The sequence below is a fragment of the Rosa rugosa genome, chromosome 2 (assembly GCF_958449725.1).
Source record: "Rosa rugosa chromosome 2, drRosRugo1.1, whole genome shotgun sequence".
In the NCBI taxonomy this organism is placed as follows: domain Eukaryota; kingdom Viridiplantae; phylum Streptophyta; class Magnoliopsida; order Rosales; family Rosaceae; genus Rosa; species Rosa rugosa.
In genome coordinates, this window is record NC_084821.1 from 66137202 (window position 1) to 66164524 (window position 27323).

A 27323-nucleotide genomic window follows, 5' to 3' on the forward strand; every position below is an offset into this window, starting at 1 on the left:
CTCACAAAGGTCGCTCCCAAACAGGTTATGTCTTTACCATGGGAAGCACTGCGATATCTTGGAGGTCTACGAAACAGACCCTTGTTGCTACTTCCTCAAATCATGCAGAGATTATTGCTCTACATGAAGCTGTACGTGAATGTGTATGGTTAAGGTCTGTAATTCGACACATTCAAGGAAGTTGTGGTTTGAAGTCTACCACAGATGAACCTACATGCATTTATGAGGATAATGCAGCTTGTATTGAACAAATGAAGTTAGGTTTCATCAAGGGCGACAACACCAAGCATATATCGCCTAAGTTCTTTTATAATCAACAACAACAATCACTTCTAAAGATTAAAGTGAATCAAATCCGATCAGAGGATAATATAGCGGACTTATTCACTAAGTCGTTACCTAAATCCACCTTCGAGAAACATGTGAAGAGTATCGGATTAAGAAGGTTATCCGAACTCCCATGATTGTAGCAATCAGGGGGAGATTTCGACATCAGGGGGAGTTACTCAGTCTCGAAGGATCAAGGACGTGTTGCACTCTTTTCTCCTCCTCGAGTTCATTTTTATCCCACAGGGTTTTTCACTTGAGCAAGGTTTTTAACGAGGCAACGGATGAAGCGTCACCACCAAGTTTGAGCGGCACAAGGGGGAGTGTTGAAGGATATTGACACTTAGTGTGCCTAGTCAAACTAGGATAAGTTCTATAGTTGTAATAGGAGAGGTTTCCTACTCCAAGTTAGATAAGGAATCCTTGTACTCTTAGATTATGCACTTGTAATCCCTATATATAGGGCTCCTATTCTCTATAATGAAATACACTTCTCTCATCAATCTCTCTCAATACCAATATACTTAAACAATTTGCATTTTCTATAGTAATAAACATTGGTTTGGTTTGGGACTAGCTGCTTGGAATCAACCAAACACTATTTTCTCCTAATCGAACGGATTGGACTTCAGGGGCACATTAAAGAACAAGTTAAGGCATACAGCTCTGAGCCTCTGAACCAAAATAGAACGTTGAGTGGATCCTTCAAACTAACAATCAGACTGTATATTATGAAAATTCCAAGATTTGTGCATTTTCAGAATTGGTGAACTTAACTAATCACCTAACCTTCACTAATTGTCAAATCTTCGGAATTGTGGTGGTGGAATATGCTGAGAAACTAGAGAGAATCAGAGAACTCCAAATCCACCAACAACTAAAATAAGTAACAATGCAATATATTGGTCTGAGAGCCGCAGGAGACTTTCACTTAATTCATCATTTAATCGAAATCATCAGTACAGTAATACCGTAATCATCAACATCCTGCAGAGGTTGAACTTAATGATAGATGTTGCATTGGCATTGGAATACCTTCATCACAGTTATTCAATACCGATGGTCCATTGTGATTTGAAGCCTAGCATCATACTACTAGACCATGCTATGGGTGCACATGTTGCTGATTTTAGCATTGCAAAACTCTTAGGTACGTAGAGGAGACACCATGACTAAAACTATGACCCTAGCCACAATTGGGTATATTGCTCCAGGTAATGTACTATTGCCTGTATATTGCTCCACAATTGACTAAAACTATGACCCTAGCTTATCTTTCAGTTTTATGTAGTGTTGTCATGAATCATGAAAAGGTTAACGTAACAGTTTTCTTTTGATTATATACATAAATAAAAGAAAGTTAAAATGAATCAAACCTGATTTGGTGCTTGCAGATCATCATAACCCTGATTCCACTAATGTCTAGTCAGAACTGACGCATAGCCATTCTGGGTTTGACAGACAGAGACATGACATTGATGGGTTTTGTTTGTTTTGGTTTGCTTCATTCAGTAAATAGTAAAAAAGAAGAAAACAAAATAGTGAGTTAGTGACAGAGGCATCCCAAATAGGCTGGGCCCATAGTACAATACAGTACAGAACAGTACAACATTGGTAGATGTCTTTACCTACCCAAAAAGGAAAATACCCAGTCTGATTCACCCAATTCTGCAAAATCACTAGGAGAGAAGAGTCGAAGACTATATGCAAATAGTAACAAAATCAAGATCAAGTTTTTAAAGCACGATGCAGGAGATATGAAGCTAACGGTACACTCTCTTGTTCAGCAAAGCTTATTTCAATATTTCATGGCCTTTTGATTTAGTCCTTAATTGTATGATGAGTTGGGTTTGTGTTAAAGTCTGTAGCTTTGTTTGTAATTGGCTTTGCCTTTAATAATTTATATTTACCTGCAAAAGAAAGATTGATTCTAGCAGCTTTGTAGATTAATCTATCCAATTCTAACTTTCTGGATTTATGATGCTTTAACATGCTGAGGAATCAAAAACAATCAAGTCACAAAATATTGCAAGCGACTTGAGAATAGTTATAATAGAAGTCACCGGAGACTTTATACTTTAATTGGTTTCTTCCTTTAGTCATTATCAGTCAGAATTATAGTGGGAAATTGTTTAACAGCTCACCATTTTTTAGTTAACAAAGACTGACTTATTGATTGTGACTAGTGATCCGGAGACTAGATTTTATTGGTCCTGTGAACTGTGGTTGAGACTACTTTCAGAAAAGATGCAAGACAGTCTGTTGGAAACTTGTGATTAATGATTCACATTGTGATTGAGGGGAATCAATACATTTCTCGTCTTGGTTTCGTTCTCAACAATGGAGAGAGCTCAGTTCTTCCTCTTGTGCATGACATTGTTGCTTTGCATGGCCAGAGCACGAACCAATTTGACGACAGACCAGTCTGCTCTTCTTGCTCTCAAAGCTAATGTCACTAGTGACCCTCAAGACTTGTTGTCCAACTGGTCTACCAATACCTCCGTTTGCAACTGGGTTGGGGTTACTTGTGGTCCTGTCCATCTTAGAGTCGCTGCCTTGAATCTCTCTTATTTTGGGCTCACAGGTAGAATTCCTCCGGAGCTAGGAAACCTTTCATTTCTTGTTGTGCTACGCTTGAGAAACAACAGTTTTAATGGCACTTTGCCTGTGGAATTAGCTGGTTCGCGCCGATTGAAGTTGGTTAACTTCAAATACAATAACTTTATGGGCGAGATTCCATCATGGTTTGGGTCCTTATCCAGTCTTAAAGCCTTGAATTTGTATGGGAATCGGTTCACAGGATCCATACCTGCTGCTATCTTCAACTTATCTGCTCTGCAAGTATTTGATCTGAGAAATAACCAGCTATCAGGTATGCACCAACAAGCAGTTAGCTATCTGCAAGTAGTCCTGGTGATCATCTATAGGGCCTGTTTGATTATGTTTATATTTTTTACTTTTTTAAGGCTGTGATTACTGATTAAGCTTTGAAAATGTAACTAATAGTGTTACTCTTGTTGAAAGAGAAGAAAAAAAAAAGTTTAACTTCTGTTACAATTTTCTTGATCCTCTTTATCCTTGTCTGCGGTACACACGTTTAACAGGTAGCATACCGAGAGAAATCGGGAACTTAACAATGCTGAAGCATTTATACCTTGACAATAACAATTTCCAAGGTATGAGTAGGCTTTGTTGCAGTGGATTAACCATGGTGCAAATTGAAATATATTAGTTTAATACGCATGTGTTGATTTACAGAAATTCCGGATGAGATCGGCAGTTTACATCAGCTGGATTTGCTGTCTATGCAATACAATGGCCTAAAAGGGCGTGTTCCTTTGGTTTTCTTCAACATGTCTTCTTTGACTATTTTGGGCCTTTCAGGAAACAGTTTCAGTGGTCGTCTTCCTGACAATATATGTCAGAATCTTCCTAGTATTCAAAGGTTGTACTTTTCTATCAACCAGTTTGATGGTCCACTTCCATCCCAATTATGGCAATGCAAACAGCTTCTTGTATTGTCATTATCTGTTAACAATTTCAGTGGAAGTATACCCAGAAATATTGGCAACTTGACTAAGTTACAGAAGATTTATCTAGACTTCAACAATTTGACAGGTACCTAATCAAGTTAATACTTTTTTCAATTGTTCATACCATGATCAACTTCTTAGTTTTTAAATAGAACATGGGGACTTTGGATCTTGAATGGTTCAAAGTACTTGCTAATCTCAATGGACATTGTCCAAGCCAACATGTTCGATCAAAGTTTAATCTGAAACCAAGTAAGAGAAAAATATTCTGATCTTTGGTGCATGTTGTTATATTCTCTTTTTCATGACTGAAATTCTTCGATGTTTTTTTTTTCTTTTCTTTCTTTCTTTCAGTTTTACATTTTCAACTAATACTCTTGAAGGCATGTGGTTAGATTATGGCCATCTGTATGGTGATCTGAACTAAGCTTAGGGTACTGATATTTGGCAGGTACTATTCCGCATGAGATTGGCTATCTTCAAAATTTAGAGATATTGTCACTCCTTGCTAACTCATTTTCTGGGTCCATTCCTACCACACTCTGTGCCTTACCAGAACTCATGTCTCTTAACTTGGGCAAGAATAAGTTAACCATTGATACTTCTACTCCAGAAGCCAACATTTTCTCTTGTTTGGCCAATCTTAAAAATTTGTGGAGATTAAATTTGTCAAGCAATCCATTATATGCCACGCTTCCTGTTTCCCTCAAGAACTTCTCTACATCCATTCAATATCTGGATATGAGCAGTTGCAACATAGGGGGTAACATTCCCAACGGTATTGGCAACTTGAGCAACTTGACAGTCTTAGACTTGGGATACAATCAACTGAGTGGATCAATTCCAACTACAATGGGGAGACTACAGAACCTCCAAGGTTTGTACTTGACTGATAACAAATTGCAAGGATTTATTCCTGATGAACTTTGTCAACTAAACAATCTAGTTGACTTAGTTTTGGGTGGTAATCAACTTTCTGGTTCTGTACCTTCCTGCTTGGGTAATCTAACAGCTCTAAGAACTCTGTCATTAGGGTCCAATTCTTTAACTTCAACAGTACCATCTGCAGTGTGGGGACTTACATATATCTTACACATAAACTTGTCATCCAATTCTCTACTTGGTCCTATCTCAGCAGATGTTGGAAATTTAAGAGTTGTCACAAATATAGATTTGTCAAGCAACAACTTTTCAGGTACTATACCAAGCAACATTGGGTGGCTCGAAAACTTGGTTAATCTCTCCTTGGCAAATAACAATCTCGAAGGCCCAATTCCCAGTTCATTTGGCAACTTAGTAAGCCTGGAGCTCTTGGATCTATCCAGAAACAATCTATCTGGAATCATTCCAGAGTCTTTAGAAGCGCTCTTGCATCTCAGGTATCTGAATTTGTCTTTCAACAAACTCCATGGAGAAATTCCAACAGGTGGACCTTTCAAAAACTTCTCTGTTCAGTCATTTCTCTCAAATGATGGACTATGTGGTGCATCACAGCTTGATTTCCTACCATGCAGAACCCCTGTACAATATTCAAGGACAGCTAGTTCATCTATGTTGAAATATATTATTCCAGGGATGTTGGCAGCAATGCTTGTATTGACCTTCATATGGTTGTTCACACTACGCAAAAAAGGGGATGCAGAGGTTGCAACAGAGCATACCTTAATACCTGAACTTCTTCGGAAAAAAGTTACATACCAAGAAATTCTAAGTGCTACAAATGGCTTCAATGAAACCAACTTACTTGGCTCTGGGGGATTTGGCTCAGTGTATAAAGGAATACTTTCAAATGGGATAGCGGTTGCTATAAAGGTGTTCAATTTACAGCACGAAGATGCTTTCAAAAAATTTGATGTTGAAAGTGAACTGCTAAGCAATGTTTGTCATCACAATCTTATCAAAATCATCGGTAGTTGCAACCAAAGTCATTTCAAAGCCTTGGTACTTGACTACATGCCTAATGGGAGCCTCGAGAGGTTGCTGTATTCTGAAGAATACTGTTCTTTGAAAATCCTAGTGAGGTTGAACATAATGATAGATGTTGCATCGGCGTTGGAATACCTTCATCATGGTTATTCAATACCAATTGTCCATTGTGATTTGAAGCCAAGCAATATACTACTAGACAATGATATGGTTGCACATGTTGCTGATTTTGGCATTGCAAAACTCTTGGGTGGAGGGGATTCTGTGACCGAAACCATGACACTAGCTACAGTTGGGTATATGGCTCCAGGTGATGTTGCTACTTTATGTTTCAATTTATGTTTCCACACTTTTACATTATCACTTATCAAGTACTCAGTTATCATTAATTCTGTTCTGATCACATTTAAAATTTCTTATATGCAGAATATGGAATAGAAGGAATAATTACCAGAAGAGGGGATGTGTACAGTTTTGGTATAGTACTAATGGAGACTTTCACAAAAAAGAAGCCTACAGATGAGATATTTGTTGGGGAAATGAGTTTAAAGCGATGGGTTGCAGATTCGTTACTTTCAGATGCAGTACTTGAAGTTGTGGATGGCAGTTTACTTGGGAAAGAGGAAGATCATGATTTTGTGAATAAGAGGGATTGTTTATCTTCCATTATGAGGTTGGCACTAGATTGTTCTGCAGAATCAGTTGAAGAGAGGATAAGTATGCAAGGTGCTGCAGTCACACTCCATAAAATCAAGAACAATTTTTTGAAGGACATTGGAGGTGTGTGATGTTAGTTTTTGTTGTTGTTGATATGAAGGCTGTGCAAAGATTTGCATTAGTGTGAAGGATTTCTATGAAAATGTATTCAGTTAAATACTTTCGAAGTACACGAAACTTTCTATCCTAAAAGTTCCCAAGTTTGTAACACGCATAATTCTCTCCATGTGAAATATTCTCATAATTTCCAGATCAAAGTTTATGTAAATAGAAGATTAGCTTGTTTATGAAACTGGATTATGACACATTGACACCCTATGCACTACTCTTCTTCTTCTAATCTCTTTATGTACGAATGGTCAAATATCACTTTAACAATGAAAAAGCTCAGAAGTAAAGTTTATGAAACTGGATTATGACACATTGACACCCTATGCACTACTCTTCTTCTTCTAATCTCTTTATGTACGAATGGTCAAATATCACTTTAACAATGAAAAAGCTCAGAAGTAAAGTAAGTCTGTTTTGGTTGGTTAGCATACAAGTTAGTTCATTGCCCAGTCTTCACTTTTCACTTGCATTTCAATCATCTATTTACGTGTCCAAGTTTGTTCTTAATTGGTGTATAACTTTGAGATACTAACTCATCGGTAGCTTTTCAACAAAAGCCGGACACAAATAGATATTCATGGGGTTGGAATGTGACTCGTTTTGTGTAATAGCCTAATAGGTATTCATACACTTTTTCATCTCATGTTGTAATTTGTTCGAGATTTCGTGTTTCATAAGGAAAGCATTGCAAATTCATGGGAATTGACCATATGAACGTTTAACTACCGATTTTTTTTTGTTTTTTAAATTTTAGGAAACAAAGCTGTAATATGGAATACATTTCAGATGGCTATCTGATTTTAGTCGTACTCCTAAAGTACTATTATTTTTAGCCAAAATGCTCCCAAAGTACGATTGAATGCTAATTTTGTTTCTTTTATTAGTTTGTGTCACATATGAGTCCTACTTTATGTGATGTGATTCACAACGTGTTATAGGAGTTGAGTTGGTAGGATGTAGTTGTTCTATTCTCGTGTGTCATGTATGTGCTAATATTTAATTCTTGGTATGCAAGTTTCTTAATGGCTAGGTGATGCTGAGTTTTCACTGTTCGCTTGCATTTTACTCGTTTGCTCAAGCCTCCTTCTTTCATTTTCAACTACTTCTTAGCTTCACTTTGAATCCTTCATACCTTGAATGTTCTGCTTCGACCATATTCTTTTTATTTATTTGAATTTTCTGCCTCCATTTCTTATTCTGGGTGTCAATGTCTGCCACCAAATTTGAAGCTGCTTTACTTGGTATAATGGGTTGGCGTGTCAGTTTTAGAAACAGAAAATATCGTAGATTTAAAGGGTGCTTCAATAGTGTTCTTCTGCTCTGGGTTCATTCTTGGCCAAAGTTTCTTGACCATTTCGGAAACTAGAAATGGTATAATCGAAGCTTTGTTGAAAGATAGAGACTGCAATGGGAAAGCAAGGGAGTAAAGAATATGATCCTTCTAATATTGGGAGGAGAATGTCAGGGGGAGATTACAGTTTGAATTCCAAAATGTTGTGGCTTCATGGTCTGAAAAGTCATGACTTTCATGTTCTACGAAATGATTCTATGAAGTATAGTACTTGTAAGGGAAGCTTTGTGGGGAAAAAGCATTTGTGGCTTCGGAAAGATGTGAAGTCAATCGTTTTTGTGTTTGTTTTGATGGGTTTCCTTATCCTGCTTGATACTTTTCTGGTGTCCTTTTTCGATTCTATGGTTCTTCAGAACAGTTCAACTTTAAGAAAATCTCTGGGGCTTAAGGTACGAGAAATTATTATTGTTGACACAGCATTTCGATGTCATAGTACTAATATGTCCTGCAATTGTTTTTCAAAGGAGGACAAAATGGATGCCTACATTATGAAAGAAAAATCACCAGTTCAGATGTATGATCGCCTACTAAAGTTGGCGTCTGCATCCCTTGCAAAGGTTTGCTAACTTTGCTTCATAAGTTTCTAGCATACAGTTGGATTTCGTGTTTTTTCTCACCAAAGTTTTTTGCTTTAGAAAGAGTTCAAGCAAGAGTCATCAACCTTATGGGAAGAACCAAATAGGAGGCAAGTTGCTGCATGGAAACCTTGTGCGGATAGAAAAGTTTCGAAAAGCCTAGGTATTTGGTTATTCTGAAGTCTAAATTTTATAGTATGATAAGGTATTTCTATGAACCCTTTGTCCTGTTACTTAGCAGTTTGTTTTGTATGCAGGAAAATATAAGAAAAGTAATGGCTACATAATAGTCAGTGCAAATGGTGGTCTCAATCAACAACGAGTTGCTGTATGTATTCTAGTAATTGTTGCTTGTAATGATCATCCAATGCATACTCATGAGTCTGAGTAGGCTATTTTTATTGCTTACAGATTTGCAATGCTGTTGCTGTGGCATCTCTTCTAAATGCTACTCTTGTTCTTCCAAGATTTCTTTACAGCAATGTGTGGAATGATCCGAGGTTTGAGATCATTATCTCGTCAACTTTTAATTTTGTTAACTACCTCATTTTGGTGTAGCTAAGCATCTAAGTTGATAAATTTTTATTGGTGCAGTCAATTTGGTGATATTTACCAAGAAGAATATTTTATAGATGTAATGAAGGATGAAGTAAACATTGTCAAGGAACTCCCTTCTCATTTGGCATCACTAGACCTTGAAGCAATTGGTAGCCTTGTATGTTCTTCTTCTATTTGATTACATTGATTTCCAAAACAATTTTTTAAGCCTTACTTATTTCTTTACCAGATTACTGATGCAGATCTTGTGAAGGAGGCAAAACCAACTGATTATGTTAGAACTGTGCTCCCTATTCTCTTGAAAAATGGAGTTGTTCACTTCCTGGGATATGGGAATCGACTAGGCTTCGATCCATTGCCTTCTGAGCTTCAGGTACTTAGAATTTGACTATTAGGAAATACCGAAATAGACATATTATGGGAACTAAGCAGCACAACTTTGGAAAAGCTCTGCTTTTATCATGCAATAATACATGTTCCAATATATTGCAGAGACTAAGATGCAAATGCAACTTCCATGCTTTGAAATTCGTGCCCGAAATCCAACGAGTTGGTTCTTTATTGGTTACAAGGATAAGAAAATATGATGCTGCACTGAGTATGTTGGACAAACAATTGCTTGGAAACTTCATGCACAGCATTCACTCAAAACAGCGTGATGCTGCTGCAAGAGGCCCGTTCAAATATCTTGCTCTACACTTGAGATTCGAGATTGACATGGTAGCCTACTCCCTCTGTGACTTTGGAGGTGGAGAAAGTGAGAGAAATGAGCTTCAAGCATACAGAGAAATCCATTTTCCTCTGCTCATCGAGCGCTTAAAGAACTCGAAGTATATTTTACCTATATGGCTTTCTCAGTTATTATTTTATCTAACTATGTGCAATTAATGGACAATTTGATTTTAACTGATACACATACAATTCTAGGTCTGTTTCTCAAAGTGAGTTGAGAAAGTTGGGGAAATGTCCATTGACACCGGAAGAAGCAGCACTAGTTCTTGCTGGTATAGGTTTTAAGCATAGAACTTACATTTACCTAGCTGGATCTCAGATATATGGTGGAAACTCCAGGATGAATTCCTTCACCAACCTCTATCCTAATTTGGTCACAAAGGAAACTCTCCTCACACCAAGAGAACTTGCACCTTTTCAAAACTTCTCTTCCAAGGTAAGTCAGCATTGGCTGTTTGTTGCAATTAAAAATTACAATATACATTTGATAATGATTTAGAGGATTTTCTTATGCAGTTAGCAGCACTAGACTTCATTGCCTGTGCAACTGCCGATGTGTTTGCTATGACTGACTCCGGGAGCCAACTATCCTCTCTGGTATCTGGATTTCGAACCTATTATGGTGGCGGCCATGCTCCTACTCTGCGGCCTAACAAGAAGAGGCTAGCAGCAATTTTGTCTGAGAATAGTACCATAGGCTGGAATAGTTTTGAAGACAGAGTTAAAAAGATGATCGAGGAAGGTCAAAGGGTACATGTAAGGAGGTCTGGTCGAAGCATTTATCGACAGCCAAGATGCCCAGAGTGCATGTGTAAATCCTACCTTTGATGCTTTTTAAACATCTGACATTCATTTTTTAGATGTCACATTACATATGATTCTTTTATTAGCAGCTGCATCCATGAAAAATATCATTACTTTTTAGTTTGTTCTTGAACATAGCACGGATCCTTTTAGCCCTGCTTGTTGCAAACAACGAACTTAAACTGTCAGTTTTGTCATAAGTTAGAATTATGATTGTCAAAATTATTCCAAACTAGAACGAATCAAATATGATAAAGACAACCTGGACAGATGGGAAAAATCAATTAAATTTATTGGATTAAACCCGAATAATCCTAGTCAAGATATACTAAATTACTAATAGATATAATAAAACACAGTGAAGCAGAAGCGTTATGTTTTCATTTCCCTGCCTGCAGTACTGACATATAATCATTGTTTCACTTTGCTTCACTTGTTCCTGATAAATCTAATCCCTATCTGGAAATGATGTTTTTCCTCTAAACATCTTTTCTGGTAATCCAACCAATGCATGCTATCACTTTAAGATGGAGGGAAGAATCGATTAAGGTTGAAGGGGAGAGTGTAAAACTCTTCATTTCGGCTGTCCCCTTTGAATGCCCGAAATTTGGCCCACCATGGCATTCCTCTGTCTCTTGCACTTTCCTTGTATTCAAGTGTGTTATCTAAGAAAACGGCGACAAGCAAGGCCACAGTTGGAGATGATGAGAAGATGGTATTAAGATAATCATTGAACTGCACATCACGAAAACAGAAATGTGGATGGGAGTTATTATCCTCTTGATATTGGCTCAAAGTAGGAGTGAAAGTAAGGTTCACCTTAGCAAATTTTTTCATCATATAGTAAAAGATACTGAGGGATTGGGAAATTACCCATCCAGCTTTTGTATGAGCTGGAGCATGATGAGCCATTATACTGTATTCCCTGAAATACTCAGGCACAGACAAACCCAAAAACAAAGATACGCCAACGATAAAAAGGTTTCTCATCGAGTTCATGTTTGTGAATTGCAAGAAGGATAGCCCCACCGAAGCTGAGAACATTAATAGATTAATAATTAGATTACAAAAGTAAGAGGTTGAGAAGATGCTGACTAAAATCTAAAATGTGCAAGTGAAAACAGATCCTCACCAACAAAACCAAACAATACGCAATATGCAGCAGCAAATATGGGGAAGGGTATTGATGCAAATAAAGCTCCAAATTTTCCTGCCAGAGGAACGATCCAAGTTAGATAGTTGGAAGACAGAGTGTAGAAGAGTGTCATCTTACTGCAATAGAAGACATTTATGAGCAAAGTATTAGGCAGAACTAACCCAACATGGAGAAGAATATCATAAAACCAGCCGAGATTTGAATAACCCTACGGCTTCCAACACGAGTGCTACCAAGAAGCCCCACATTTTCTCTGTAGTTTTTCCAAATAATATTAGTTTGGTCCATTGTTAAGTGAGATAAGAAAGAACAAGAAAAATTAATACTTACACAGAGACTGTCGAGCCTGTCAATGTTCCAAATAGTCCATTAAGAAGGATTCCTATCCCCTGCCATCCGATACCACGGCTAAGAACATGAGCTGGAGGTGGTGTAGCACTTGCAAGACGTGATGCAGCCTTGTATGCTCCAGTTGACTGCCAAAGTAAGCATTAGTATTACTTTTACCGTTATCAACTATTCTAGACTGGAATTTCAAGTTACTATGAGTTGTACCTCAATCAACGAAACTAGAACAGCTGCCATCATACCAAAAGAGTGACCAGCGCTAAAGGTAGGGGCACCCCACTGAAGAGGATATGGTATTTTTATCCTGTTTTAGGAGGAGAATGTTAAACCAATGCAAATTAAAATGTATCCATTTCAATCCATAATTTAATTCAAAACACGTACTCTGGTGCAAATTTTCTTAATACTTCTGAGTGTACATTACAGAAGCAGTTATGTGGATGTGAATATTTCAATCATTTCTTTTGTAGAGTAGCAAATATTTGAGTAAAACAATATCCCTAACTATAAGATGAATATTTCCTTGTAGAATTGCTATTTCGAGAGGTTATTAAAGATTTAAAGGTGAGCATTGTGAAACCAATGAGAAAAAAAAGCTAGTTTTGGTACCAACCATGGAGCAGAGGAAATGAGGTTGGCCCTGTCAGTTCGGCAACTTAATTGGGTAGCTTCTGGGCGGTGTCTGTATGCACCACTGGCTGTCAAGAGGTGTGCATATGCCCATATTACTGTGATTGATATAATAAGCGCAAATCGCTCTAGTACTGGTATCTGTCTTGCATGGAAGTTCTTTAAGTACTGTTGACAATAACACATAACACAGGATAAGAATATTGTATGAAATTCATTGAAACTGCAAGTAAAAGGTTGCTCTTCAATCTCAACAAGTATCACTAATAAACGCTAAACAATCAGTAGATGTTAAGCAGTATTACCTGAGAGAAAGCTACAAATAGGATTAGCATTGGAATGCCAATTTCAACACATCTCCCAACCTGAAAGACATCGAGTGTAGGGAGTCAAACAAGAAAGTGCAAATACTCCTCAATGCGAATAAGAGTGAGTGGTAAAATTAACAACTGAAACTTATTGGATAGTTACCACTGGGAAGCCTCTATCAAACATGCCGAAACCCACCAATGCAATAACAGGAACCATTCCAAGTGGGCTGAAGAACCTGTACCATACAAAGATGTATGCCCTCATTAATTTTGAGAAATGACAAAAGAATATAACAAAATTTACTTCTTTGATTCAGGAATAAAATTTGTACCTGGAACAGATGGCCCAAATTTGACTGTATCCCAGAATAATCTGTATGCTTGACGATACTATGAGGGCACCTTGGACTGCTCTCATGGTGTTTATAAATCTCTAGAAATACATGAAATGCAATTAGTTTTTCCTCAAGGAATAGCAAACAAGTATAATCCCAAAAATTCATAAACAATCAAATGACAAAATTTATTCCAAAATGGGATCATGAAAGAATCCCAATTCCCAACCAAGTAAATTGCTGTCTTCAAGTAAATTAATAATCTTCAAGAATTTAACAACTCGTTCTAGACATGTGATCTTCTATCATGTTTGTGCTGATTGAAGCAATTATCAAACAGGTCACAGACTCATAGGAGTGTCAACCAAAAATGAACCAAAAGAACTTACAGTATGAGGATCGCCAATAGTTTCCAACGAAGAATCATGAATAATGGATATAATGGGAACCATGAATGCATAAGACCCTCCAATCACAGTTGGCAATCTTGTTCCAAACAGTGTCTGCAGAAGTGTATTAATTCCTTCAATGAAGAGCAGAGTCTGTATCACTCTCACTTTGTCACCCTGATAAATCAAGTCAAACAAGAACCAAATTCATCAAAGGGTCACAAACTCAAATCCAACAGATAGCCAATTCAATCTGAGAACCAATGAACTCACATCAGTGCCACCCATCAAAGGAACAAGAAATGAAGGGATCATAACAGCAGTTCCCAAGGCCAAAATGTAGTGCTGAAAACCCAAAGCAATTGCCTCCCCTGTTTCCACATTAAAAAAAGACTCAAACTTTTCAGGCTTTGAACAAAACCCAGATGGAGAAAACCACAAACCAATCAAACAATTCAGATTTTGGGTCCAAGTTTACATCAAAGACTCCAAATTTACATACCCCAAGATGGGTTTGAGTCAATGCAGTACTCCAATCCCTGAAGCTGATCCATTGGTGGATGGCTTATCTCTTCTGGTTTAGCTGGAGCTGCCATAGCTCTAGATTTTGTGAGTACAGACCCTTGTTTTTTCTTCCTCCAAATGAATCAAAGACCTAGAGAGACCCTCTAAGCTAAATGAAGGCAATGTGAAAGCAGAAAGGGAAAAGCTGAGAGAGAAAAAGAGGGAGAGAGAGAGAGTTCACTGCAGAAGTCTGAGACTTTGAGAGAGTGAGAAAAAATGTGAGCAGTTGGCGCCCACTATTAAGCTAAACTCAAGCTGCTTTTTCCGTTTCGAGTTTGGTGAGTTTTATATGGCTCTTGCTTTTTCACCTGGACAAAAGTTCCGTTGGCCTTTTTCTCACATTCCCGAATTGCCCTTTAAGGAACTTCCAAACTGGATGTTACCGTTGCCTGCCACACTGTTCCCACTGAATTTTACAACTCCATTTCTTAATTGCTTTTTGAAATCTAATTGGCTAAAAAGGGTAAAACATTGAATGGGGGTTCAGAGTATTAGTTGTTTTGAATGAAACGTCTTGATTTTGTATCTTTGGAAATCTAATTCTTCTCCTTAGGAAGGAGAGAAAGTTGAGAGATGAGCTAGAGTGGGAGTTATGGCGAATGGATTAGGAGTTATCAGTTATGAGTTTCTTCTTCTTTTATAAAACGTTTAAGTTTATACCTTTTCTTGACATAATTTTTATGTCTATTTGTGTACGTTTTGTTCGGATATGACGTAACGCTTAATAACGAGATATGCAATCATGAGATTAAACGAGGATTATGTTTATCTCATCAATGCTTGTCAATTGAGGTGTCGAACACCCACGATTCCAGGCGAGTAGACCAATGTTCTATTAAACAGGGGATTATGAGATATTCGATCATCAATACTTGTCAATTGAGGGGTCGACACCCACAACTTCAGCGAAGTAAGACCAATTTTTGATTAAACGTAAAATTATGAATTATTAGTCAATCAATATTTGGCAATTAAAGCGTCATACACCTATAACTCTAAAAGAATATTATAACTGTAACGCAAAATAATGTATCCTTACAATTATTGTCGAGTTGCATAAATTTAAGGGGTTTTGTCCATTTACCCCATTTCTAGGGATTTTTTTCTCCCTCACCCCATTAAGTTTTTTTAATTCCCTCTTACCCAATACACTCTAAGGGAGTCTTCCCTAATACCCCATTAAGATTTTTTTTTTGTTTTTAATTTTTTTTTAATACCATTTTACCCCTCACCCCTTTGTTACTTAGAGAGAGAGAGAGAAAATGGAAGAGAGAGAAACTATATGAGACTTCGCCGGATTCCGGTCACCGGCCACAGGAATCCGGTCACCGGCCGCCGGATTCCGGCCAACTTTCTCCGCCCACCGGAAATTGCTGAAAATCTCACCGGAAAGTTTTTTTGCCCCTAATAGACATCTATTGCCCCCTAATAGAGGGGCAATAGACGTCTATTGCCCCAATAGTCTATTGCCCCCTAATAGACGTCTATTGGCCCCCAATAGACGACTATCAGCCATGTATTGCCCCCAATAGACGACTATCAGCCATGTATTGCCCCCGAGTAGACGTCTATTGCCCCTCAGTAGACGTTTAGATTACCAAAATGGTAATTAATCTTCCTAAAACTACACAAATAAAACTTTGATTAAAGAAAAAAAATGAGGAGATTACATCAATTCAAAACGTCTATTGCCCCCCAATAGACGACTATTAGCCATGTATTGCCCCCCAATAGACGTCTATTGCCCTCCAATAGAACTTTCGGTAGCTGAAATGAGAATTTATATTCCTAAAATTAGACAAATAAAACTTTGATTAAAGAAAAAAATGAAGAGATTATATTAATTGAAAAGCGCCTATTGCCCCCCAATAGACGTCTACTGCCCCCAATAGACATTCAAAAAAAAAAATTTCACTTTCTGTCTGCCCCATTACTTTAAAAAAAAAAAAAAAAAAAAAAAACAACTGCTTTGGGCACCCAAGTCAAGAGCGCGACCAAGACCACCGGATCGAAGCACCTCTGGAGCTCGCCGCTGACTTCTCTCACCTCTCCGAATCTCCAGTCCTCGTCGGAGTTGCGAAGAGCCGCGCTGCAGGTGAAGCAAGGGAGCGGGCGAGCGGCGCCGGATCTGGGGAACACGCCGGCATGGAGCTGGTGACGTTGGAATGGTCTGAAGAACGAAGCAGCCTGAATTAGATTCGATTCGAGCTTATGGTTGCAGCGAAAAAGCCGACATTGAGCTGGTGAGGTTGCCGGAATTCGTTCATGGTGGTTGAGATAGGAAGTTGAATCGGAGAAGATTGATGGAGGAAGTCGGCGAGCTCGTCGGTGAATGAACCTCGATCAACATCTGCTGGATCTGCTTGGAGATTGGGAGTTGAATCGGAGAAGATCGATGGAGGAAATCGGCGACATCGCTCCAGTCAGTCGGCGCCGGAAGTAGAGAGAGAGAGAGAGAGTCGACGTCTGGGGAGAGAGAGAATGAGTGGCAGTTCTTGTAATTCATTAATTGAGTTAAGGGTATAATGATAATTTGCCGTCAAATTGTGTATGTGGGAATAAAAATCTGTTGCTGGGGTAAGTGAGATAATTTTTGTTCATTTTGGTGCTTTTGGTCAAGAACCCTTAGTTAAATCCTCAAAACTTTTAAAATATACGTGTGTATATGTAGAGGAGTAGGATCTATATGAAAATCATGTGGTACCTATACACAAATGTGGACCTCCAAACAATAAATGGTAACACCAAATCACCAAAAATATCAAAATTATACCAACTTTTCTTTTATTGAGAAAAGACCAACCTTTGGGTGTTGCAACCGACATGATCCCTAAATTCACCTTGCTCTAGATTCATTTAAAGAAAAGAAAAAACAAACAAGCCCCAGTAAAATCCCAACCAATTTTATAACAAGAAGCTCTCTTATGATTGTTCTTTGTTCAAGTAAAATATTACACTATATATTCTAATATATATATATATATATATATATATATATATATATATATATATATATATATATATTGCACCGCTTTATTCCCTTTTTTGGGGTTAGTTTTAGATCGAGGTAAATTACAAAATTAACGTACTTGATGATAGATTTTTATGTGCTAAAATAAAGAGTATCTCTGAGAGTCTGACTAGACTAGGGCTCCCAACGTGTGTGTGCTGGAACCTCTAACGTCTATATTTCTATGCTTTCTATGCTAAGACAAGCATGCAGCCTGGAAATAGGAGCCCAGAGTCTGCCATTTTTCTGCAACAGTGTATAAATATATAGCTTGAGCTTTCGCTTTTCTGGGGCAGTGACTGCAGCGAAATCCATGGCTATTTACTTCCCACCAAATTAATTGACCCTGCAAAAGAGGGGAAATGTACATTACAAAATACAAGAAATTAGACAATATACGAAACCATCACAAGTCTCTATCCTTCATATATTGCATGAAGCAGAGAGGACATTCTTGGTTGAGTGGATATTCATGGATGACCAAACCACCTTCAATTCAGTTCATTTTGATTTGTCGACAATAATGCAGAAAAATTGAACGGATTAATGTTTGTATTTAAATAACAAAAAGTGCTACATAAGGGCAGAGTTTATGGAGTTATGGGTCAATACACTTCAATGTCACACACACGAATTCTCATGTGGTTTTTCAGATTCATGCTGGCTGACATAGTCAACAAATGGTTCTGTTCTTCTTCCATTATTGGTCATGAAAGAGAAATAAGTAAGATCTTATTGGATGAGAATGACGCATATGCATATATCTTATACTCATGTCTCCACAATAGTTGGTGTATGACGAGCAAACAGCAAAGTGCAAATTTTCCAATAGTTGGATGTCTAAAAGCCATTTTTATCGAAAACAAAAAAATAACAGAAGTAAAGAGTCATTTAGAGATACTTAAACTCAATGGACAATCTTATATCAACTTGAAATAGCTTGCCATATCATATCATGTAAGCGAATTACCCAGTAATATTTTTCATATAATTATCATTTTTAAGTAATTATCTAAAAAACGTTCCTAGTCATAACCCTATAGAAGACATCAATCCATATATTATGGCAACCCCATAAAAAGGAGCTAGGCCCATCCCCATCCCACTATCATGTATAAGTTAAATATTTAACCCCGGGGTGACCAAAAAGGAACACAGAATTTACCTATAATATTAAGATCCTTTTCCTCCTCCATAGTCCATGCGAAAAGGGTTTCTTAGCCAAGACGTACAATATCCATTCATAGTGGCAATTGACAGAAGCCAAAAAGCTCACTTTAATCGACTTGTTTTTTCTTGTTTTCTTATGGGGTAAGATCCATAACATGTTAACATATGCATGCATGCATCTACTCTTCAAATTATATGAATATATTTGTGTGCAAAATATGTAAGAGTTTTCACTTTAATACACAAGGACAGACTTAAAGAGGACCCATTTGGATCCCACAGACATGCTGCACAAATAGTATTAATCAGATGTAAAGGAAGTCATATATGATAATGATAAGTAATTTCATAAAGAAGAGATGATTAGTGCATCCTGATCCAAGCAAACAAGAAACCTCTGCATAATGAAAGTTAAGGTCACGTAATCATGGGATGTTATAAAGAAAAATTGCTTCTTTTGATGAGGGAACGAGTGGAAGCATGAATGATTTTGTCTAAAAACCACTTTTGCCTTTGACCATGACCAAGGTTTTCATCGGACTTGAATCATCTCCTAGAATTTCCGCTCGTTTAGATGTGTTTGGATCAATCTTAGTTGGCTAGTTGTGTCTTCTATAGTTTACTTTTTACTCACGTATCCGATGAATTTATAATGCATAGACTAGAAGTCGACCCAAGAGAAAATGATGTTAATACAAAGCAAATAGCCAATGCATGTGTACGTGAGGTAGGGTTGGTGACTGCTTTCTTTCATTCTTTGTTTGCATTATCTTACAGTGAAGGAATCCTTTCGGCTAGAACATGGAATGTACATGTAAAGAAAGTGTTTTTGACATCATATAATGAAGATATTGGATGATATATATGTGAATCCAAACGGATCACTTTCTAATGACCTTTTCTTGGTTAAGCAACTGCATCATATAGGTTACTTTTCCTCTGTTGACGTTAAAACTGTCAACCCATCATCCTACTAATCAACCTTTGTTTGCTGATTTAGTGGCTACATTTGCTGCCTCATGTTGTACTCGAGAATTTTAAGCTCCACCCTTTTGTATTATTAGTTGAGGAGATATGTTCAGATCCGTCTATCTTAATTTGAGTTAGAACTTGTTAGAACTCAGAAGCAAACTTTTATGGCTATTGCGGTATAGTGTAATCCAGCTCTATCTGAATTTGAGTTAGAACTTGGAAGCAAACTTTTATGGCTATTGCGGTAGTGTAATTCAGCTCGTAACTTTTTCTTCCTAGCTACATGAATGAACAAGATAAAAGCAAAACAAAAAAACAAAAACAAAAGAACAAAACAAAACCTTCCGCAAGTCTTCAATTACATGTCCTGATATCACGTAAAGACAAGTTTACTCCCCGGCAACAACTCATATCGAGTAAAGACTAATAAATCGTACTGGGATGATGATAGTCTTTGATTGAAGACCAAGAGTCAAAAAGTTAAAAGACGAAAGCTGGATAGCAAGAACTTCCTCGCCTTTTTCCCCACAGCTTTAATAAATTTTTATAGGGTGTTCTGGGAGATGGGATCCAAGAATAACTAGAATTGCACAACTAAATTGGATGAAGAGCTATCAAACTCAGTATAAGCTGTCTTGTCTACGGCATAAACAAACCGGTTTAACAGATATTTAAATGCACATAACAATATCTCCTCAATTTTCTTGCAATCAAAATGCTAATTTGGCAGAATACTTCCGGCAATTTAATTAGTAAATTGATCGAACCACTTGATCTCCCTCTATGTAACAGCTATCAAGTGTGTTTCCATTCTGGTCATATACATGTACAATTGATAAAAGAAGTTACAAGACCCACTGGTATTGCCTCTAACTGAATGTTAAGAAAAGAACTGTCGCCTGGGGCCATATTATCCACTTCAAAATCTGAAATGGGGTATATGTGATCTACCAGGAAGAAATACAACAGTGGCTCACGATCTTCTGTCTAACTTCCTTTCACTAGATCTCTTCTCCTCCACATCTCTCCGTTTCTGCTGCCTGCCCCAAATAAGAGATACAAGTTATCATTATGTAACTGAGAAGCACTTTTTAATACAAAATAATACAAAATTCAAGAAAATCAGGAAAAGATTGCCAACAGCAACAAAACTTTAAGTCAACGATCAGCTTTGATTATGATTAAATTTACACATTTCAAACAACATGCCCTGACACTTAAAGATATAAACACCTTTACTTCGAGGAAAAAAAAACACATTGACTGTTAAATTCTAGAGTGGTTCAATCAATCAACCCAAATGCAGTTCAGACAGACATTGAAACTTTACACCACTGTCATTTCAAATTGGAGGAATTGGGAAACATTGGAAATCCAGTTGCTAGTTAATAAGAGATATAAGTTATCATTATGCAACTGAGAAGCACTTTTTAATACAAAATTCAAGAAAATCAGGAAATGATTGCCAACAGCAACACAGCAACAAAACTTCAACTCAATGATCAGCTTTGATTATGATTAAATTTACACATTTCAAACAACACGCCCTGACACTTAAAAGATATAAACACCTATACTTCCGGGAAAAAAAAAACGCATTGACTGTTGAATTCTAGAGTGGTTTAATCAATCAACCCAAATGCAGTTCAGACAAGACATTGAAACTTTACACCACTGTCATTTCAAATTGGAGTTGGAGGAATTGGGAAACGTTGGAAATCCAGTTGCTAGTTAATAACATGCAGTATCCATGTTGATCATCAGGAATTTTCAATACAAACTGAAGATATGATGGAAAAAAAAAGAACATATAAAGGCAGAGAATTCAATCATATCATGACCTTGTGGCATAACCACTTGACAATCACCTTAAAATGTATATATTTGCATGCTGTGTCGATATTAATTCATATATACTACTCTGAATTACTTCAGAAAGCATCCTAAAACATCAGTTTCAATTTAAGGAGGATGCTTCTTTTAGGCGAATAGTACTTGGCTAAGAGATTACATAAAAGAAAAAAACTATCATTACATGGTCCAACAAGATAAACATGAATGGAATTCTACATGAGCAAGATAGGATTAGAGTTTGTTAATGAAACATACCCCAAACTGTATCCACCAGCATTAGCAGAAGATAAGAGTGTTGCATGAGTCCCATCAATCTGAGAGAAGAAAATTTATTTAAGACAGTCACTAAATTGATATCTTTATAATTCATCTGGAAAATAAGCACGCAAATGCTTTTGAATAAAACCTTATCCCACTTCGACTTCTTATTCTGTCTACCGTCCCGAGGGATGATATCAGCAGCAGGCGGTAAGGAACTCAACCCAGAAGTTATACCTACAACATGAGAGAACCACAACAGAATTATTGAAAAGCCATTACTACCCTGCATCGGCATACGTCTGCAGTTTAAACATCAGCACAAAAGATTGTTGTTAAATGGTTTTCAACCTGGAAGAGGTACATTAAGTTTAGGTGCAGCACCAACTATTGTAGATTGTCTTCCACCAGACACAAATTCAAGATTCTGACGGTTCTTTTTTTCCTGATTAACCCTTTCCATTTCACGCCTCGAATCAGCCTCTGCTTCCAAAAACACTCAAAACATAAGATATATATATAAGCAGGAAGAAATATTTAATATGCATATATATAAATACATATATGATAGAGAGAGGGAGAGAGAGAGAGAGACTCAAAACATAAGATATATATATAAGCAGGAAGAAATATTTAATATGCATATATATAAATACATATATGATAGAGAGAGGGAGAGAGAGAAAGAGAGAGAGAGCTAATGAAAATTTTAGTAACAACAGATTTAATGGAGATGAAGAAGGTGTAATGACCGGTTCATCATCAGTTTTAATCTTTTGTTCAATATATCGGTGTGGGATTTAGAACATTAAAATCTTACACATTCCATATTCCACTTGAATTGGATGAAGGAAAGCCCGCTTAAACCCAGCAGAGTAGCAAAAACACATAGAAAAAACACACAGAGAGAGCGAGAGAGAGTGTTCAAAGAGTTGTGACTGACCTATTTCATCATAGTAGTCGCTTTTGTCAAATCCATGAGGGTCGAATACATCTTTACTGAAGCATGAACCTATCTGATCAATATCTTGATACCGCACTGCATGCAATAGAAAGTCTGGATTCCTATAGTCCTTCTTTTTCCGCACTTCTTCATTGAAGCTTTTCCCAGCTCTCTTTAATTCAAGAAACTTTTGAATCTTTCTCTGCAATAAGTACAAACCAAAACTGAATCAGATACACAACATTTAATGTCAAAGAAACAAAACCAACACTGCAACATGATTAGATGTATACGACAAAGGAATATCAATATGAAGCATCGGTAGGACCATATGACCTATATTTCGTGAACTCTAAACAAAGGTGGTTGTGTAAAGAAATTTCAAAATCCAAAACTGATGTCAAGGGGGCATATCATATAGTCAAAAGATTTCCCCAGCCCAGGGAATGAAGAAGAGGGAAAATAAATCTTCTACTCTTTGTTCTTTAGAGTTGTGTTAGGTCTACGTCTTGACAATGAACCAAGTTAAACTATATGCCACCAAAAGAAATGATCTGTGATTTTACAAACTCAAAACACGCAAACAAATATCATTATTGAGAACGATAAACCAACCCTTAACTCTCAAGACCCCTTCCTTTTCTTATGATACTTTCAGTTTTAACAAGGCCTAGATTGCTGGAACCTTTAAATTCCATGGCTTAAATAATCCAAGGAAAACAAAAATAAAGTACCACATAGCATTATGCGTTAGGGTGACAGTGAGACTAAGATGGCCTTAGAACAATATCATATATTTTAAATTCCATGGCTTAAATAATCCAAGGAAAACAAAAACAAATTACCACATAGCATTATGCGTTAGGGTGACAGTGAGACTAAGATGGCCTTAGAACAATATCATATATTTTCAACTAAGGAATCATGTTATTCTCACAATGGCTCCATGTCTCAAGATTTATACAGAAAGTCCCAGAGTTTGAACATAGATGAACCATTCATGCAACAGCAGTTTTGGCAACCATATTTTAAGTTTTTAACATAATCCACGGAATACAGGCATAAAGATTTTACACAAAGGTTTATAGATGAATTATCTTGTACAAACCTCAGCGTACTTGTACTCATATTGATATGACTTGAGACACAAGTTTTATAAGGTCAAACTTTATTATCCCAACAGAAACCTTGTTTTGGACATCTATTCTGCAAATAGTGAACCTTTAAATAAGAACTTACTTGCAGCTCCTCTGAGCACTTGAGCTTTAATGGCGGTGGAAGAAACTTATCTAATGGATCAACATTTTTTTGATCTTCTGCAACAGCCTCTGTAGCATTTCTACCCTCTGATTCAAGTATAGTCTCATTCAGTGTTTCAGATTGTGATGGCTCAGATATTTGAGGAGTTACTTGATTGCTTAACTGAGGTGTCTTATCATGAGAATCACCTGCAACAAATACTACATGACGTTAAATACACCTGAAGCAAAAGACCAGTAGTCGGAAACACGGAAAAACTAATGCTCAGAAAACAACATTACCATTGGTAGACAAAATGCGACCACTTCCATCAATTTCACCCTCCTGCAATCAAGCAAAAATCTTAATATCGGACAACTACTATCCAGAACCGTACTTATACATTATTACAACAACCATCTATGTAGAGAATTTGTGGATATTTCGGTCACCAAAGTGCCAAATTACTGAGCTCAACAATAACCAGAACTCAAAGATTTCGTCCTTTCAAATCCAATATATGAACACATGAGCTCCCAAGCAAGATTGAAACAAGAATCTAATTCTTAACATTACTAAAAAATCAATTCACAAATACAGAAAACATGATAAACACTCAAATCTCATCACAAAAATTAAAAATTTTAAAAAAAAAAGAGAGAGTATATACCTCAGGCTCTGGAGACATGGCAACTTCATCATGGCCATAGTCCACAAGCGTCCCTCTCCTACTCAACTTCCCCGGCGCCACTTGCTGCGGCGATCCCGTCGCCTGAGAGAGCTGCTGTTGCGACGAAGAACGACGAAACTGCCCTTCACTCCGCGCCGAGTTCTCATCTTCCACACCGCTCGTTGCATTGTCATCGTTACCAGAATCAACGGCCGCCGTCGCATCGACATCCAACATGGAGGCATCGCCGCCGTGTTCCCGCCGTTCTCCGTCTTCTCTCTCTCCGCCGCGCTCTTCTTGTTCGCCGCGTTCTTCAGCGTCGTCCATGTCTTCGTCCTCTTCTTCTTCTTCCTCTTCCTCGTCGTTGTACATCGACAGCATCGCGATGCCCTCGAATTGCCGCTTTCTCGAGGCCATGGCGGGTTTGGGGCTTCGATGGAAATTGAAAATCTAGGGTTTCAGGAGCGAATTGAGTGACTAAGAAATTGAAAATTGAAGAAATTTAGTGAGAGGTGGAAGATTGGAATTTTGGGGTTTTGAATGGTGCAAAGAGGGAAAGGGGTTTCAACTCTTCTGGGAACGAAAATTATGAGCGAAATTAGACTGAGCTGGGTTTCAGATAGAAAGTGTAAAATTAACTCTGGGCTTCAAAGTATAGTTGGGCATGAGGCCTAGTCTATCTAAAATATAGTAAACTACATATACCCCCTTGATAGGATTTCAAAATACAAAAAACTCCACAACATTTGGTTTTGAACATTTAAAGACAAAAGTTTACACTTAAGGACAATATGTTCTCCACTTGCCACATGTCATGAGTTAATTTACTTTTTTACCCTTAACTACATATTTTGACTTGTAATCCCTTTATAATGATTAAATCTTACAAATAAGGACAATCTGCTCTCCACTTGCCACATGTCATGAGTTAATTTACTTTTTTACCTTTAACTACTAATTTTGACTTCTAATCCCTTTATATTACTTTTTTTTTTTTTCTGAGAATAATCCATTTATGTTACTTCTCAAAAGCAAAAAAAAAAAAAAAATCTTTCTTTTACACGTTGCAAAGAGAAAGAATCTCAGACCTCGCTCTCCTACTCTCATCTCATCGCCTAATCGTACTATTACACTCGTCCAATCCTGCTACTGCACTCGCAGCACTCATACTCGTCAAGTTCTGCTACTGCACTTGTACTCGTGTCCAGTTCTGCTACTCATGTTCTGCTACTGCACTCGTCACTGAAAATCCTGCTACTGCACTCGTCCAATCCTGCTACTGCACTCGCTGCACTCATACTCCGTCTAGTTCTACTATTGCCCTTATACTCGTGTTCTGCTACTGCACTCGTCATCGCCTAATGTCTAGTTCTGCTACTGCCCTCGTACTCGTGTTCTGCTACTGCACTCCTCATTGCCTAATCCTGCTACTGCACTCGCTGCACTCATACTCCGTCTAGTTCTGCTACTGCCCTCATACTCGTGTTCTGCTACTACACTCGTCATCGCCTAACGTCTAGTTCTGCTACTGCCCTCATACTCGTGTTCTGCTACTGTACTCGTACTCGTTCAATTCTGCTACTGTACTCGTCTTCGTCTAGTTTTGCTAATGCACTCGTCCTCGTCCAATTCTTCTGCTACTACACTCGTGCTAGTCTAATTCTGCTACTGCACTCATTTAATTCTGCTACTGCACTCGTCTTCGTCCAGTTCTACTGCTACTGCACCCTTGCTCGTCCAATTCTTCTGCTACTGCACTCGTGCTTGTCCAATTCTGCTACTGCACTCGTCTTCGTCCAGTTCTACTGCTACTGCACCCTTGCTCGTCCAATTCTTCTGCTACTGCACTCGTGCTTGTCCAATTCTGCTACTGCACTCGTGCTCGTCCAATTCTTTTGCTACTGCACTCGTGCTCGTCCAGTTCTGCTACTGCTTGAAGATTGAGACAATATTGAAGGTTAGCTCTGCTACTGCTTTTAGGGATGGAGAAAAAATGACAAATCCTTGTTGATAACAACCTAATTAAGTTCCAAAAGTTGATCTTTGGAACACTAACTTAGTGAGATGGAAAGAAATTCCATCACCAACACCAACTTAGTAACAATGGAAGCAAAAAATAGTAAATGAGCATAAAACTCATTGACCATGAACTGAACCTATGATGCTGCAGCAGGCCCTTCCTTCAATGGTACCCATCATCTCTTAGCTTGATGAGAGAGCAATTGCTTGTAAATTAGATATCCCTATGCCCATTCTTTGCGCAAACTTCAATTAAAAATCACGTATGTGGATATATATAACACCTACCAAGGAGGCCAGCAGCTTTATTGTCAATAAAATTAATCAACATGGTTCGTTTACTACCACGCACGTTGAGAAATAAGAGCCACTAGCCTGCACTCTGCACGACGGACCCAAATAGCTCCCAGCTAAAAAAAAAAAAAAAAAAAAACAGTAGCTAATAAGAGAATTTGCAGCAGAAAACCCAAAAAGTTAAGCTGCTCTTTGATGTGAAAAACCGATGGCCTCCAAGTACAAAAGAGAAAGAACTGTAGGTGGTGGAGTAGCATACCAACAATCGATCTAGCTCAGAGAAAATCAAGCAAATACACCATCAAATCCTTCAAATCAATTTTCAAGAACACACTAAATCCTGTTGCACCAGTTATGTTGAACCGCACCATGTTCATGCCGCCGACGGCGAGGGCCTCGACCACGGTGGTGTTGACCGAAAACCAGCGATTGGGAGTGGAGAAGGGCTTAAGGAGCAAGGAGGAAGAATGGGGTTTGGGGTGAAGAGTGAATAAACTGAGAGATTGTGACCAGACATGGTTGGGTCA

General features: G+C 37.8%; 4 protein-coding genes across 4 annotated transcripts; 2 read left to right on the forward strand and 2 right to left on the reverse strand.

The window, feature by feature from the left end:
* Positions 1-1954: 1954 nt before the first annotated feature.
* On the forward strand, positions 1955-6776 carry LOC133729432 (LRR receptor-like serine/threonine-protein kinase GSO1). Its single transcript, XM_062156959.1, has 6 exons — positions 1955-2096; positions 2514-3199; positions 3432-3503; positions 3586-3945; positions 4312-6096; positions 6213-6776. Exons 2-6 carry the CDS (start codon positions 2668-2670, stop codon positions 6572-6574), a joined length of 3111 nt encoding a protein of 1036 aa, XP_062012943.1. The 5' UTR covers positions 1955-2096; positions 2514-2667; the 3' UTR covers positions 6575-6776.
* Positions 6777-7846: 1070 nt separating this feature from the next.
* Positions 7847-10791, forward strand: LOC133729436 (O-fucosyltransferase 8). The gene is made up of 10 exons (XM_062156965.1): positions 7847-8354; positions 8430-8522; positions 8601-8703; positions 8798-8868; positions 8952-9040; positions 9135-9255; positions 9328-9471; positions 9591-9928; positions 10026-10266; positions 10347-10791. The coding sequence occupies exons 1-10, from the start codon at positions 8022-8024 to the stop codon at positions 10656-10658; spliced, it is 1845 nt and encodes a 614-aa protein (XP_062012949.1). The 5' UTR covers positions 7847-8021; the 3' UTR covers positions 10659-10791.
* Positions 10792-10903: 112 nt separating this feature from the next.
* Positions 10904-14630, reverse strand: LOC133729437 (nucleobase-ascorbate transporter 2). The gene is made up of 13 exons (XM_062156966.1): positions 14306-14630; positions 14077-14174; positions 13804-13980; positions 13412-13512; positions 13240-13315; positions 13074-13133; positions 12752-12936; positions 12346-12442; positions 12121-12266; positions 11952-12043; positions 11767-11844; positions 11508-11668; positions 10904-11369 (listed from the first exon to the last, which is right to left on the reverse strand). The coding sequence occupies exons 1-13, from the start codon at positions 14397-14399 to the stop codon at positions 11157-11159; spliced, it is 1578 nt and encodes a 525-aa protein (XP_062012950.1). The 5' UTR covers positions 14400-14630; the 3' UTR covers positions 10904-11156.
* Positions 14631-20118: 5488 nt separating this feature from the next.
* LOC133729438 (uncharacterized) lies at positions 20119-25123 on the reverse strand. The gene is made up of 8 exons (XM_062156967.1): positions 24484-25123; positions 24116-24158; positions 23814-24022; positions 22575-22776; positions 21983-22114; positions 21780-21868; positions 21629-21687; positions 20119-20559 (listed from the first exon to the last, which is right to left on the reverse strand). Exons 1-8 carry the CDS (start codon positions 24898-24900, stop codon positions 20493-20495), a joined length of 1218 nt encoding a protein of 405 aa, XP_062012951.1. The 5' UTR covers positions 24901-25123; the 3' UTR covers positions 20119-20492.
* Positions 25124-27323: the final 2200 nt, after the last annotated feature.

Bases quoted from the DNA above. Each gene is read 5' to 3' on its own strand.
- LOC133729432 (XM_062156959.1), top strand. From the start codon at position 2,668: ATGGAGAGAGCTCAGTTCTTCCTCTTGTGCATGACATTGTTGCTTTGC. The intron at 3,504-3,585 runs GTATGAGTAGGC...GTTGATTTACAG, and splicing joins TGACAATAACAATTTCCAAG to AAATTCCGGATGAGATCGGC. The intron at 3,946-4,311 runs GTACCTAATCAA...GATATTTGGCAG, and splicing joins AGACTTCAACAATTTGACAG to GTACTATTCCGCATGAGATT.
- LOC133729436 (XM_062156965.1), top strand. From the start codon at position 8,022: ATGGGAAAGCAAGGGAGTAAAGAATATGATCCTTCTAATATTGGGAGG. The intron at 8,704-8,797 runs GTATTTGGTTAT...TTTTGTATGCAG, and splicing joins AAAAGTTTCGAAAAGCCTAG to GAAAATATAAGAAAAGTAAT. The intron at 9,472-9,590 runs GTACTTAGAATT...AATATATTGCAG, and splicing joins CATTGCCTTCTGAGCTTCAG to AGACTAAGATGCAAATGCAA.
- LOC133729437 (XM_062156966.1), bottom strand. From the start codon at position 14,399: ATGGCAGCTCCAGCTAAACCAGAAGAGATAAGCCATCCACCAATGGAT. The intron at 12,044-12,120 runs GTAAGTATTAAT...GAAAAACTACAG, and splicing joins ACAGGCTCGACAGTCTCTGT to AGAAAATGTGGGGCTTCTTG. The intron at 11,370-11,507 runs GTAATTTCCCAA...CGTGATGTGCAG, and splicing joins CTCATACAAAAGCTGGATGG to TTCAATGATTATCTTAATAC.
- LOC133729438 (XM_062156967.1), bottom strand. From the start codon at position 24,900: ATGGCCTCGAGAAAGCGGCAATTCGAGGGCATCGCGATGCTGTCGATG. The intron at 24,159-24,483 runs GTATATACTCTC...GCTTGATTGCAG, and splicing joins CCATGTCTCCAGAGCCTGAG to GAGGGTGAAATTGATGGAAG. The intron at 22,777-23,813 runs GTAAGTTCTTAT...TACTTATTGCAG, and splicing joins AGTGCTCAGAGGAGCTGCAA to AGAAAGATTCAAAAGTTTCT.